Source organism: Dermacentor albipictus, chromosome 5 (assembly GCF_038994185.2).
Source record: "Dermacentor albipictus isolate Rhodes 1998 colony chromosome 5, USDA_Dalb.pri_finalv2, whole genome shotgun sequence".
NCBI classification, from domain to species: domain Eukaryota; kingdom Metazoa; phylum Arthropoda; class Arachnida; order Ixodida; family Ixodidae; genus Dermacentor; species Dermacentor albipictus.
The window spans coordinates 129095032-129109669 of record NC_091825.1 but is presented as its reverse complement, the minus strand read 5'-3'; the positions used below and the strand labels follow the sequence as shown (position 1 = coordinate 129109669).

The window sequence follows — 14638 nt, the reverse complement described above, 5'->3', positions numbered from 1 at the left end:
TGCTACGTTCTCCCATCAATGGCCAAGTGTGCAACAAGGCATAGCTTAACAATGTATACAATACAAAAAGCTACCTATACACCACTTCCAACCTAATAAAATGAATGTAGAGATTTGTTCACAAACTATATACTTACATGCGTGCACTGCTGGTGAGAAAGCATCAAGTAATTGGTTAGTGCATCTCACAATCTTCTTTTTGATTTGTAGAGGCTTTACGCATCCTGCATCAGAAGCGTGACGCAAGGTGCTTTAGAAGGTTGCAGGATGTGTAAACAAAAACGAAAGTTTGGCAGCATGTTTCACTCCTGTAACACGTGAAGGCAAAAGCCTGCTGGCCACTTGGTAATGCATTAAGTTACACAATCAGAGGGATCATAATTCTTGCAAGACATAATGAGCCCTGAAGTAAATGCAAGCCATTGTTTGCGAGTTTTGGCCTCCTCTCTACGTTTCCGTCTCATATAGTCGCATTGCTACTTTTGCAGTTCGGCTTCTACGGCTCGCTTTTTATTCTTAGTTGCGGCTTCACGCACGCGTATAGCGTGGTGAGACTCGCACCAATGACGTTTCTCTTCGACATTACGTTGCATCCTCTCAGCAGGGGAAAGCAGCACTCGTGGCCTTTCTCCCGCCACTTCGCACGTCACACCTCGTTTCTCGCTTGGCGAGCATCCTTGGCCTTAGCATACATCTGAGGGGGGTATTTAATGCTTTATCAATGGTTTGGATGCTTGTTTTGAGCTTGTTCTTTATTAAAATGTATGCTGTTCTGTGTGTTGTATGGGTGATTTCAATGAATGTATATACTGTTCACTTCACTTTGCTGACTGCTTGTAGCCTCTACCTTAAGGGGTTATGAGCCATTGCATTTTTTGCTTATGGGGGTATGAGACTTTGCATGCTTGCTTGCTTACGAGGGTATGAGCCATTGCTGATGATGATATTTTTTGTACCACTTGATTAGATGCCGCGTTTTTTTAAGTATGAGGCATTGCAACGAGCCACTTAAGGCTTGCCTTAATATTGGTGCTTCACCTTTAGCAGTGTGCTGTGCATATTCAAGGTGTTTGTTAGTTTCTTCAAAATCCAAGCAAAAGTATGAAATCGTTTTGCTAAATTCGTTAAAGTATATTGTTGTCGAAATTTGTTTATTATAGAGCATTCGCCTCCTAACACTTTTGGCATCTGAGAGACTCGCCATGAGGCTCATCTCACCATGGTAAGCAGACTTTTAGCAAACACAAATCACCATTAAGAGAAAGCTTTAGCTTGGGCCCAACTCCGAAGTGGCCTGTTAAAATACATGTAAACACAAAAACGCTTTACGAGATAGCCCCTGGACCGATTTTAATAAAATTTGTTGCAGTTGAGAAAGTTAAATTCTAGTTACTGTTGGAAGTAGAATTTCGATTTAGGGCCTGAATTTTGTTAAAAGAATTTTAAAGAATATGCAAGTTCGAAAAATATAGATGCACGAAGTTTATAGATTAATATAGCACTGCATCAAGAACAGATATCGCAGTTCTGTAAACGGCATCCATTAGATGATTCAAAGCGGACTAATTCGATATTTCGCTTTATTTCTTAGGTGAATTTGTTATGTTGTCTAAAAGGGTAATGCAAAAGCTGTATTTCCACATTATTTAAATTTTTTATATTTCTATGTAACATATCAATTTTGTCCGCTTTAGATGTACTATCATATGCAATTCATAGAATTGTGATATCATTTTTCGTTGCTGAGTTAGAGTTGAAAACCTTAGTTTCATTGAAAATTTTCTATTTTTGCCAATTCTTAATAAAAGATTGACAACATAAATAAAAAATTCGACACCAACAGTCGCTAGATTTTAAGTTTTTCGTTTAAATGCAACAAACCTTGTCAAATTTGGTGTAGTGGTCACCTAGAAAAACGAATTCTCCTTTTACATGTATTTAGATAGGAGCACCTGAGCTGAAGCTTCCTCTTAACATCCATAGCTATGCCTTCAGCATCTGCTATTTGTGCAAAAGGAGGCTGAAATTTGAAAAGCAGGCAGTGCCTAGGCTGAAAATGTTTTTGACACCCTATCTTTAACGGTAATCACAATGTTTCAAAATCTTGGGGTAGGGGCCGAGAAATTTCTATCTGCTCATAGTCCCTATCTAGGCCACCTAATGAGGCTTTGCCATCGATAACGAAGTGATGCAACTAGCTTTGCCTCTACACAATGGGTTGTCTTTATCAGCAATGTTTCAGCATCTCTGACATATGATAGAACGGCAAGGCTCATTTTCAAAGTATTCGTATAACAGTGACCTAACCAGCCTCACACCCTTGTCAAGAAGCATCATTTCATTTACTTATTGCAGTACTTGCAAGATTTTCTTGGCTTTTTTCATTTCAGCCCCCGCACTACGAGAATGTCCAGAGTGTAATGCATGCTTTGACCACATGTTCTGCTTGGCTCACATATTTTATGCATTTCATTACATAAAAGTAGGGGTGTGCGAATATTCGAAATTTCGAATACGAATCGAATATTTTCTTTATTAGAAGCGTATTCGATTCGAGGAATGCATATTCGGAAATTTCCGAATATTCGGGGACGGCTGAATAATGGTAGAAACGGCGAATATTCGGACAGACTGTGAATGATTGAGCAATTAACGAATTATATGCGTGCTACGCATTCTCCTAAGAACATGTTTGTTCACAAAGAACTTCGCATGATCCACTTATTATCTGTAGGCTCTGTTGCAGCCTATCTGCATAACGCCCGTGAGACATGATCAGTATCGGTTTCTTTTTTACCAAGCTCTATTCCAGGACTTTTTCATAACGATATATGACGTAATTTCGTGTTCTGTAAGTATACGCAATAAAATATGTAGTGAACATATATATGTATGTTTTACATATGTATAACTGTAAAATAGGAGTTTATGGAATGCTTTTGACGATCTAATGACAGGGAGAAGACACATTCGACATCTGGCCCCCAGAAGGTAATTGCAGCCTATGCGAAAAAGCCTCTTCTGGAAAGGGCCAAGGATCCTTGCGAGTGGTGGCAGTCCATTGGCCGCGTCAAGTAGCCACTTTTAAGTGTACTCGCCCAGAAGTACTTGGCCATCCCTGCCACCTTCCTAGTGAAAGAGGCTTTTCTATCGGTGGAAATGTTGTCACAATGCATAGAGGGCGCTTACTTTCTGAACATGTTAAGCAGTTAATTTTCCTTTACAATAACCTGTAACAAGGACATTACCTGACTGAGAGTATTACCTGACATTACCTGAGTGCATTACCTATAATGAGTGCCTCTTTAACCTGAAGCAGCCTTGTAAAATGCAATATTATTCTTAAAAGGGTAATAAAGCTATTGTAACCTCATTTTGAACTTTTTAATACTACACACATATTCGATATTCGATTCGATATTCGAAGACTGTTTTTTGCCTTATTCGTATTTGATTCGTATTCGAAAATTTCAATATTCGCACACCCCTACATAAAAGTAAAGGTAATACATGCTTTGATACTTTAGAAGAGAAGCCTGTATAAAGGGATATAGCTTTGTTCTTTTAAACTAACATTATTTAAAAGGAAAAAAAAAATACTTGTTGCCTGTACAGAACTGCATTTCTAAGCTAAGCTTTCAACGAATATAAACTTTACAAGGTGTTTCATTCTTGAGCATGCACGATTGTTTTCCTGAAAGAAGACTATTTACCCGATTTCAGTCCAATGGTTACGAACAAGAACTTCAGTTGGTGATAAACTTTTCTTCCAGGTGACTCCACAACACAAATGATGAGTTTAAAGCACTGTGCTATTTGTAAAGGGTGCTAGTGCTGGGTATTGCAATGAAGTTATTAAAAAAGAAATGCTACAGCAGAGAGAAAGAGCTCATTCATGTCATTAAGCAAAAGAAATTGTCACAATCATAGGCCAACTGCATAATTATATAGAATCAACTTCTACTTGGAGGATACATTAAAAATTCGAAATGCAGCTAGTCAGTCCATGGCTATTCTACTTGGGTATCCCAGGGTTAGTAATAGCTTTGATATGTTACGAACATTCAATGAAGTCACTATTTTTATTCATTCATTTTATGAGAAAGCCTTCCTAATGTACTGCAGGACAGAACAATATGGAACACCAGTAAAGATTTTGCTGACTATGACGAGACGAGCAGTGGTCAGTTCCAGTTCTGCATTTCCAATTCACTGCAAACTTGTCTGCGATTATTGTAACTTTTGACGACTACCAGCACGAATAACATGTTGCTTAAAAAACACTTCACCTCTATAGTCTTGTACTTTCCTTCTGAAAGGTTCACATGAGAAGAGTGCATCACTGCCATACTTGGGGGAAAAAGTGCCAAGTTTCATCTTTATATACAAGTTTAAAAGAGCTTTTTGCACCCACAACAGCCGTACACTAAAACAAATTATTGACAAATGCAACAGCTTATGAACATGGAAAGACATTCCAGGTCCAGTGACAATGACATTTTCTTGAATCAGCGCAACAAGGATGAGTGAAGAAAACGAGATAGGGGGGCACTGAACTTCCAGCTCTTTATTTTGCGACACGAGAGCTTTTACACTTCGTGAAAAAACAACAGACACAGGTCGTTCTATATGTGCTGGCAGACCAAGAAACGTCAATTCCTTACATCATGATGCCGTAGACAGCAGCTGGTCTGCCAGCATGTGTAGAATGAGCACGTCTTTGTTTTTTTCTTCACAGAGTATAAAAGCTTTCACAGGTATCATGACAAACAGTTGGAAGTTTTGAACCTATGTCTCCTGTTTCTCTTTAGTTTCCTTCATTCAAGTTTTCTTCACTTCAAGAAAATGTCACAGAATACCAGCTCGCCTATACCGTCACCCTTGTGAACTGTACATGACGTTACTGCAAGCATGCAAGTTAAAATATTATTCCACTGCATGCAGCAGAAAGTAAACCTGTTCTGGCTTGTGGCTTTAAAAAAAATCCTCACTTTTCCAGCATTGGGCAATGCCAGCGATGATGTTGCACAAAGTGTGGCGGCCCATGGACGCCAGCCACTGCACACACTTATACACACCCTTCAAAATTTCCTAGAAAGACAGGGAACCGGCAGTCATTAATGCACCCTGTCGTTGCTTCTTTGTTACCTTCAGTCGTACGCCAGCCTCAGTGTTACCGCAAGTCCACCGTGGAAGGAGAAATGAGCAGTGTATTGTTATTGATGCTGCTCCAGCTGAGAGGAGCCGATAAATTGATTGGGAAACGTAAACATTGCGCTTGATGTACCTCTGTTTACGTTGGGTCCCTCTCACGGCACATATTTCTTGCAGCATATTTTTTCAAGGGCATTGCTCTTCCAGCAGGTTGCTCAGTTTCAAGAAAAGGTGTCTGTCTCGGAGCCTGGGACACCAAAGAGAAAATCTATTTGAGCCGTATTAGTTAGTCGCTCTTCCCGAATATCAAAAATGCCACTATGACCATGACAAGCTGCTCAGCAAGCCCGAAAATGTGCAAGAATGAGAGTTGAAAGAGAGGTGAAGAATGAAAAGAGGTGAACCTTAAATTTTCTGCTCTGTTCAAGCTTGCCATGACTCCATCAGTTTTGACACCATCTACTTGGGCCTGGTTAATTTTTAATCAGTAAATATTCTGTATAGTGTATTCTCAAAAAGCCAAAGGCTGACTTAACCATGTTTCAACAACGTTTACTGAGCCACAATGGCCCGAATACAAACCATACTTTGAAATATGTGACGTTGGCATTGATAGAGTGGCACTTGGGCTTTGGCGTGAAAAAAGAAAATTACAATACAACAAGCTACCCTATGCACCACTTCCAAATTTCTTTTTTTCTCGAATAATAAGCCTCCATCGTGAAAACAGAGATATAGCTTTGAAAGAATACGTAGTCTAAATTGAATCAGTGTTTCTTTTGATGTCCCTGTAAAGACTAGCATCAAATTCTGAATGGTTAGGTAACTTTGCTGCATTTTGCTTCATGGTCAGCATGCTCCTCTGCAACTTGGGTGCACTGGTCCAATCAAGATCGTAGTGAGAAATCCACAAACAGCGTTAACAGCAGACATCGCTTGTAAGGCATATATAGATAAATAGCTTTTTATTTATATGTACAGCATATACAAAAGGCCTTGTGTGTCAGTGTTACCAAAGTGTTGTATGTTACAAACCAAACTTTAAACAATGCTCATGGCAGGAACAGCAAATGAAGTACCCAGAACCTCTTTTTAGACATGACAGAGAAGTTGTTGATCGATGTTCGTTGTTTGAAATAAATGACAAAAGTACACTGGGATATTAATTGATGAGAGGATTCTTTTTCTTTTTTCAAAACAGCCAGGGAAGGCTGACAGCTGCAGCATGTCTTGCTCTAAATGCAACGAGACGATTTTTACACATGTACAACACACACATGCACACACATCATGAACTTGCTCTCACAGACCCACTATGATGCCGCTTTCTTCGGAAGCAGCAAGTAGCAAAAACAATCTTAGTTCATTTGGGAAGGTAACGCCCTTGCAGAACCTAGACACAAACTTCCAGAGACTACTGCTTTTAATATGATGACTAGAAAAACGCTGCATCATCATAGATGGCGTGAGAGATAGAGAAAAAAAAAAGGTGATTCATCACCTGCTTTGTCAAGAGTGTGCACGGCGGTGAGTGTACCACCACCCCTTTTTAAAACTTGCATAAAAACGTCGAGCAGCCCTAATAAATACAGTTTTTTTTCTCACAAGCTTTGTATCAAAAGCAGAGCTGTCCCTCCTCTGTGGTACAAAATTATGCATCATTCAGAAATATTCCAGAATGGCTTTGCCTTTCTCTCACACCAGAGACATGCGCCCGCCTTCTGCTAATACACGCTCTCCCTTGTTCTGCACACGTATCACAGTAAAAAACAACAGAAAACAAGACTTCTCCAGGCACACACACACAATCACAGCATGGGCACAAAAAATGCACACTGGCATGTCTGCAGCAGATGCATACTAAGACACGCGCAGAGAAAGGAGCCTCACTCCTTTACCCAATTTCAACCTTTACAAGCAGCTCACAACTTCAATGACAGCCAAAGCCAAGCCACCCATGCTCCCAACATCTATGAAAGCAACCACGCAGAATGAGAGAAAAACAAAAAGACATTTGATAGCTGACCCTTGTTGATCTCAACAAGGTAACACACATTTGGCGTTCTATAACAACTTCTCTCTCCTCTTCTTCGTGCGATCGGAAAAAACTTTGGAATGTTAACATCTCAAACAAAAACATTTGTGTACCAAGTTCCATTGGCAAGACGATGCATAATGTATGAAGTGATGTACTTGCCAATGGCAGAAAGATTGCAAGGTATTTACTTATGCACTTCCCAAGGCAGTTGATGTGCAGCTCTGCCAACTTCTTGCAATTTGTCCGAATTTGCGTCAATTGGCCAGTTTAATTCAATTCATCCATTAGTGCACGTTGCAGGTGACCATGCCCCATATTGAGTTACAACTTTGGTTTAATTTTTGTTTGCTCTCATCACATTGTTTCTCAAATCCCCAACTTGGGCAGGGTGCAGCGGCAGATGAAGCCAGGTAGACGGCATTGGGATTGCGCAAAGGATTACCTCGGTCATGGGTATGCAAGCCTGTTAGAGAAGCTTTTCTGCGGCACATGCACAGAAGCTCTCAGTTCCTGATCCACACATTGGTGAGGATAAAACAAAGCCAACAGCATGGACATGTAACACGAACGACATGAACATTGCAATGCCTGATTTCATTTTGTTTTTCTTTTTTTCCGACTGAAACCGACACAAAACATACTTTCAATATATTTTTCATGCAGTGTCGCCTAACGCTGTCATGCCCATTTCATGTGGTGCAATAAGCCTGCTGTTACCATACCCAAAATGGACTCCCCATTGGAGTATTCACTTTGATCGGCAACCATGCAAAGACATTATGGCCAGGTCTAAAATGTAATCTTTACACAGCACAAAATAGATGCGACAGACAGCAGGCAACGCCATGTTGAAAGTACCTTGCAAATGTGTTTCATAGGGTTGCATTATGGGGTTGCATTAAAGCTTCTGTACTGCCCAATTTTACATTTTGCACTGTAGCAATTGCCAACGCTAATTACAAATTATGTAAAGCATACATAGCCAGCTACATGAAAAATTAAGAGCAAGCTCTCAATACGACTTATTAGGCCTATTTATAGGCTCCTTCACGCTTACTGGGAAAAAAAAAATGTCTAGAAAGCACCTTACAGCTTTGCATCAGGTTATGCAAAACACGATAAAGCTATGTTTTTCCTTTGCGTGTTGTTCACACCTGCAGAGCAAGCAAGGTAACAAAAAACCTTGGACGTGAGCCTTCCTATGTCGACGTGAACTCGCAAACAACAACAATCTTTCATCAACAACCTCGGAAGAAGTTCAAAAACTGTCAACACACACATGCTTCCAGCAGCAATGTTTCTTTGAGAATCCTAGGGAAAAAGCTGTAGTGACCTGCCTATCGAGACATGCAATAGCACTGCACATTAGTCTGTAAGGCAGAATTTATAATACACAATCTATGTATAACATCTATACACTTCAAAAACCGTATGGTAATCTTTACAAGAGGTAGAAATACACAAATGTGCTTGGAGCCAATGATTTTTCCTCGGGTTGCGGAGAAAAAAGAGAAAAAAAAAGGGGAGGGGGGACCGTAATCATAACAGAAGCGTGAATGACTGACATTTTACACATGCACTCCAAGCAGTCCGTATGGAGGAAAAGAAATTTTAACATTAGGAGTGCAGCGGAAACAGTGCTAAAGCTAACAAAACAAAATGAGCAAATGGCTGTTCACAGCACTTTGGAGCGCTGCTGATTTCCTGCACAAAAAACGGACTAGCCAATTATACGTCTTGGGCCATTGAGCTAAGTTTTTATGTACATATTTACAATCAACAAGTGGTCTCACAGCATAGTTATGCTAGGCTTGCTCTCCCCCCTCCTAAATGTACACACAACACGGTTGAATTAAGTGCATACCACCGCTTCGGTTGCAAGCAGCGGGCTTTGATCATTAGCTGTAGATGTGGCAAATCAGTATTTGTGGTGTGACAGGCATAATGCCAAGCCATGAGTCGAGAAACTGTTATATTGGTGCTCTTTTGGTTCACCAATAGCAGCAAGGATGAAGAAAGTCCTGTTATTAAATAAGGATGAAAGAATCTGCAAAAGTGAAACACCAGCATATAAATAAAGGATACTTAATAAGCATTGACAATGCCCTCCCTCCTTGAACCCAAGTTATTTGCTGTATACAATACAGAAAAGTACTCATCCATGACATTAAGGAAATGGTGATATTAGGTCTTTACAAGTGCACTTGAATAAAGTAACTACAATTCACTCTCACCGCTCCATTTCCAGGGATTTCCAACAGAAGTATTAACAAGAGCTGCCCATAGATGCATGGATCCAATCCAAGTTTGTCGAAGAGCAAGCTGTCGCTGTGCTATAAAATCAGATCAAGATCTGCATTTGTAAAGCACGAGAACTCCTAGCAGCAGGCATGCTAAGGTTTACTAAGAATACTTGTTTGTTCCAAGTCAGGTACGACAGAATGCTGGTGAATGCTGCTAGTCTCTTCTAGAAACCAAACTTTCGTGGAAATGCCACACATTCGAAAAGTACATTAACCCCAAAATTACATTCAAGGCACAAGCATGGAGACCTTCACGATTCAAAATCATTTCAAAATTAGGATCCTTAAGCACTGTGCAAGTTGATTGATCCTTCTTTTCAATTCTTTCACTTAAATTTGATGTTGTCCTAACTGCAGGCGGCAATTTTCGCTGAGAGATGCTGTGACAGCAACAAATCGCATTAGATGCACAAAACAATGGTTTAAGAATGGACATTTTGACAAGAGCCAATCAAGAGAAAGGCTCTACACAAGAGAGGGAAACAATTATTTATTGTTACCAAAGTAAGTGAAGCAAGGAACCTTACCATTTGTCAACCATTGCCTGCAGTTAAACACATCAAAAGGTTTAAGGAAAGGAAGTTCACAGCATGGCACAGTGTACTTGCATTAAAGTGCCGCCTCTTGATTTACCTCGTTCAAATCAAAGACAAATTAAATAAATGGGCAAGAAAGGCATCACTGAAGAGATGTGGGTGGCACCCAGGGAGAGGGGAGAAGGCTTTGAACATTTGCAAAGAACAGACAATGTTCCACAAGGCGGTCGCAATAAAGCCAGCGAAATGCACAAAACTCGCCAGCAAGCAGAGAGTTTCTACCTGCTACAATGGCCAGGTCTCCAGCGCATTTTGAAAACCACTCTGCAGTACCAGATTTAATTTTCCCAAACAAACACATAATTTAGCATTCTTTTTTCTAATTTGGTCATGGCAAGGCAAACGAAGATGTGAACACTGCAACATGCTGTTGCTGCCGAGCAGAAGCATTATGCCCCCACAGCTTTTTTTCACTGCACGACACTGTTCGTTCTCCGCATTTTTGGAACACCGTGCGGAAAAAGGGCCGGGTCACAGTGCCGACTGAACGGAGGTTGTCAATCACTGTGTGATGCGGACACAGATCCCGAGGGCCCACCCGATGTACGGTACCACAATATTAATTTTCGGCCCTTTACAGGCATCTGCTGCGATTCACCACAGGAAGCCTGGTGGGTGCTGTGAGCTGTCTGCTGGCTCCCGATTGCACACAATCTCGAGACAGTCATGTTGTCCACTTATTTACACAGGCACACGGGAAAGTAACAGCACTGATGATGAAGTCGGCAATCCTCACGTTGGCAGTGATCCACCAGGCACCTTGAGATGCGGCTGCTGTGGCCTGTGACGTCGCTCGTCATTTGGGAGCAACAAGGGAAGCTTTAGGGGTGCTGGCACCAGCTGAGCTTGCACCTGTCCTGCTAGAACCTGCTGGTAGAGCTGCTGTTTGGCCATAGAGGCTGGCAGTGACGTCGCCGTAGAACCAGTCATAATGCTCGATGCTGTGTCGGGCAGCACAGCACGGCCGGGATGTGACCTCGAGCCATTCCGTGCCCCTGTAGTCATGTGAAGCAGCTTAACTTGCATCTATCACAGCTCAAATGTTTTACAAAAAATGCCTTGTTATGGGGAAAAAGGGGGGTGGGGAGCAGCACTAATATGAGGCATGAAAACAACATGCATGCTGTATGGAATAACGCTGTTTAAAATGAGATGATGCCACAAGCAAAGCAGATATTCAGTTACGTTTTTTTATGGGCACTTTACATAAAAATGCAGGAATACAAAGAGCTGGGTTACATCAAGAAAATAAAACATGTACTTGATAAAAACAAACCAAATCAAATTGTGAGGATTATTGTACCAAAGCAACACAGAATGTGAGATGTACCATGGTGAGGAACTCCAGATTAATTTTGGCCATTGGGGGTTATTTACCACGGGCTTAAATTTAAATAAGTACACGAGCGCTCCTACATTATACCCCCATCCAAACGGGGCCACCGTGGCAACAGCACGTACATACCAGGTGAATTAAAATAAGTATGCAATTCCGTCTTGCACAAATATCATTTGCAGTGACCCTCTTATGAATCCACAATAAATCAAGCAGAAATATTAAAGCTTTGCTTATAAGCAGGGGTGTGCAAATACTTGAATATTACCGAATCAAATCAAATATATACTTTTTAAAATATATCTTTTTACTGGAGCGATTAGTGCCTTTGCAAAGTCGATACAAGGTATGCTGGTCTGCAGGACTGATTGGAATCATAACGCAACATGAACAGAGGGAACAGCGATAAAAGCAGCGCATATTTCAGACAGCACTAAAGCATAAAATGTCGATTAGTCGCTGGAAGGCACACATATAGCGGATAGCGTGTTCACGCAGACACATATTTGCGCAGTTCGAGCTTGTATGAAAGTATCATGTGACTAGTGTGCCGACTGCTTGGCTGCAGACATCTGCGCTAACACCAAGTGGACACGTAGAGAAGGATGACTTCGTGTGAATTTGTTGTGGTCATTCCGATTTCAGAACCCGTGACAGATGGCAAGTGAGGCCTAACAATGAAAAGGCCTCTGGTCTTCACTGGTGGCGGGACTACAATAGACCTGCGCAGTGCCAACGATGGCTACCTGCTATGTGGTGATAGAGGCATGCAATGGGTGGTTGGCGCTTTCGTCTGTCGTGCAGATTGACTTTCATGAGCTGATGAAAACCCATCTGGTTGCAAAGAGCTAGGGAGAACTCTTTTGTGTATTGGAGGAATACTGGAAGCGAAATCTTATTAAACTGAAAATGTCTGAGATATTCAGTAAAGCATAACTTCACTACTTCTTCAGCTTCAGGAGGAAAAAGATATGACTCTATTCAACAGATGTTCTATTGATAAACAAAAATATACTTTCCACACCTTCCTACAGAACTGAGCTTTAAATCAGTGCTGGCATACTGAGTTACTGTAGATTCCCATGCATGTGAAGCAGTGCATTTCCTTGCACAAAACTTGTAAGCATTAACATTTGTGATAGATTTTCTTATATTTGATTCAATATTTGGCTTTTCTTTCTTGATTTGATTCGATATTCAATTCAAAATCTACTATTCGGTATTCACACCCCCACCTGCATACAATCGTAATCATCATCATCATCATCATCAGCCTGGTTACGCCCACTGCAGGGCAAAGGCCTCTCCCATACTTCTCTAACTGCACCGGTCATGTACTAATTGCGGCCACGTTGTCCCTGCAAACTTCTTAATCTCATCCGCCCACCTAACTTTCTGCCGCCCTCTGCTACGCTTCCCTTCCCCCTTGGAATCCAGTCCGTAACCCTTAATGACCATTGGTTATATTCCCTCCTCATTACATGTCCTGCTCATGCCCATTTCTTTTTCTTGATTTCAACTAAGATATCATTAACTCGCATTTGTTCCCTCACCCAATCTGCTCTTTTCTTATCCCTTAATGTTACACCTATCATTCTTCTTTCCATAGCTCGTTGCGTCATTCTCTATTTCAGTCGGACCCTTTTCGTAAGCCTCCAGGTTTCTGCCCCGTACGTGAGTACTGGTAAGACACAGCTGTTATATACTGTTCTCTTGAGGGATAATGACAACCTCCTGTTCATGATCTGAGAATGCCTGCCAAACGCACCCCAGCCCATTCTTATTCTGATTATTTCAGCCTCATGATCCGGATCCGCAGTCACTACCTGTCCTAAGTAGATGTATTCCCTTACCACTTCCAGTGCCTCGCTACCGATCGTAAACTGCTGTTCTCTTCCGAGAGTGGTAAACATTACTTGTTTTCTGCAGATTAATTTTTAGACCCACCCTTCGGCTTTGCCTCTCCAGGTCGGTGAGCATGCATTGAAGTTGGGTCGCTGAGTTACTAAGCAAGGCAATATCATCAGCGAATCGCAAGTTACTAAGGTATTCTCCATTAACTCTTATCCCCAATTCTTCCCAATCCAGGTCTCTGAATACCTCCTGTAAACATGCTGTGAATAGCATTGGAGAGACAGGGTGTCTACCAAGCTGACATTTCCAAATTCCCTGAGTTTTCCAGGTTTTCCCTGAGTGCCATTGCAAATTTCCCTGAGTGATGCAGAACTATGTTTTATATCAACACGGGCTGAAACCATATCACCTGATGCTGTCACTCTCTAGTAAGCACATGAAAAAAAGCAACTTAATCCAATTTGAATACTAAGGAGCAGTGTTGATGTTATTCAAAAAGAGAATAGAAGGCAGGGGTTAGTAAAATGCACAGCAAATAAAGTGTCTTCGGAAAATTTGCAAATAGGGTCGGACATTATCAAATACGATTGAAAAGGACATGCATACAAAGGCAAATATTTTCTAATATGAGCTATTTCTATCAACTGATCGCAACCTCAGTGGGATGAGGCCTGAACTCTGTCACAATTGAGATTCTCTCTCAACAGCTCGTAAGTCAACCTCAACAGTCCTGACATACTCTCAGCCCGCGCACGACACCCGAGTGTTGTGTTGCACTGCTTCAAAGAGTGTATTTTGGTTTGGATGAGGGACACCTGCATCTCAGCATCAGCCAAAACTTTATTTTTTGAGCTCAAGCTCTTTCAAAACGGCGGCAACAAGCTTCCTTTCTCGTTTATTCCTCAATGCGTAGGTCACTTCTGTTCTTGTCCGCCTTCCGCCACTCATTCGCCCCAAGGACCATTTGAAGCGTCTTGATCAGTTGCACAGTCCACGACCGATTTTTCGAGCTCCCTAGGGGCCGCAAAAACGTCCGAAAAATCGGCCAGTTGGAAAAAAATAAATGCGTGTCATTTACTGCCCTTAGGGGCTCAAACCGCCACAGGCACGTTCGAAAACGCTCTGAAGGCCTGTCGGTACACGTATTAGGCATACCTGTGCTCGTACTGTGACAGGAAATGCCGGGTGCCCGCGTGCATAATTAAGATATACATACTGTATTCCGTGGCAATAGCCCCTTCCCACGCTTGTTATGCTTCACTGCAATACTTTCCCGTAAGCTTTACCGAGTAACATTTCTGTACAGAGGCGAAGCTGACTTTCACGAACCGGCATTATGCAACGCACCGTGTTTTCC

General features: G+C 41.5%; 1 protein-coding gene across 4 annotated transcripts in view; it reads right to left on the bottom strand.

Moving 5' to 3' along the window:
- Window positions 1-9965: 9965 nt before the first annotated feature.
- Window positions 9966-14638, bottom strand: part of LOC135906351 (ataxin-7-like protein 1) — a 37936-nt gene continuing 33263 nt past the window's right edge. For all 4 annotated transcript variants that reach the window (XM_065437695.2, XM_065437698.2, XM_065437699.2 and 1 more), the window contains one exon: window positions 9966-11086. In XM_065437695.2, coding sequence (XP_065293767.1) covers window positions 10824-11086 — 263 coding nt within the window. In that variant the 3' untranslated portion in view covers window positions 9966-10823. The remainder of the gene's footprint in view (window positions 11087-14638) is intronic.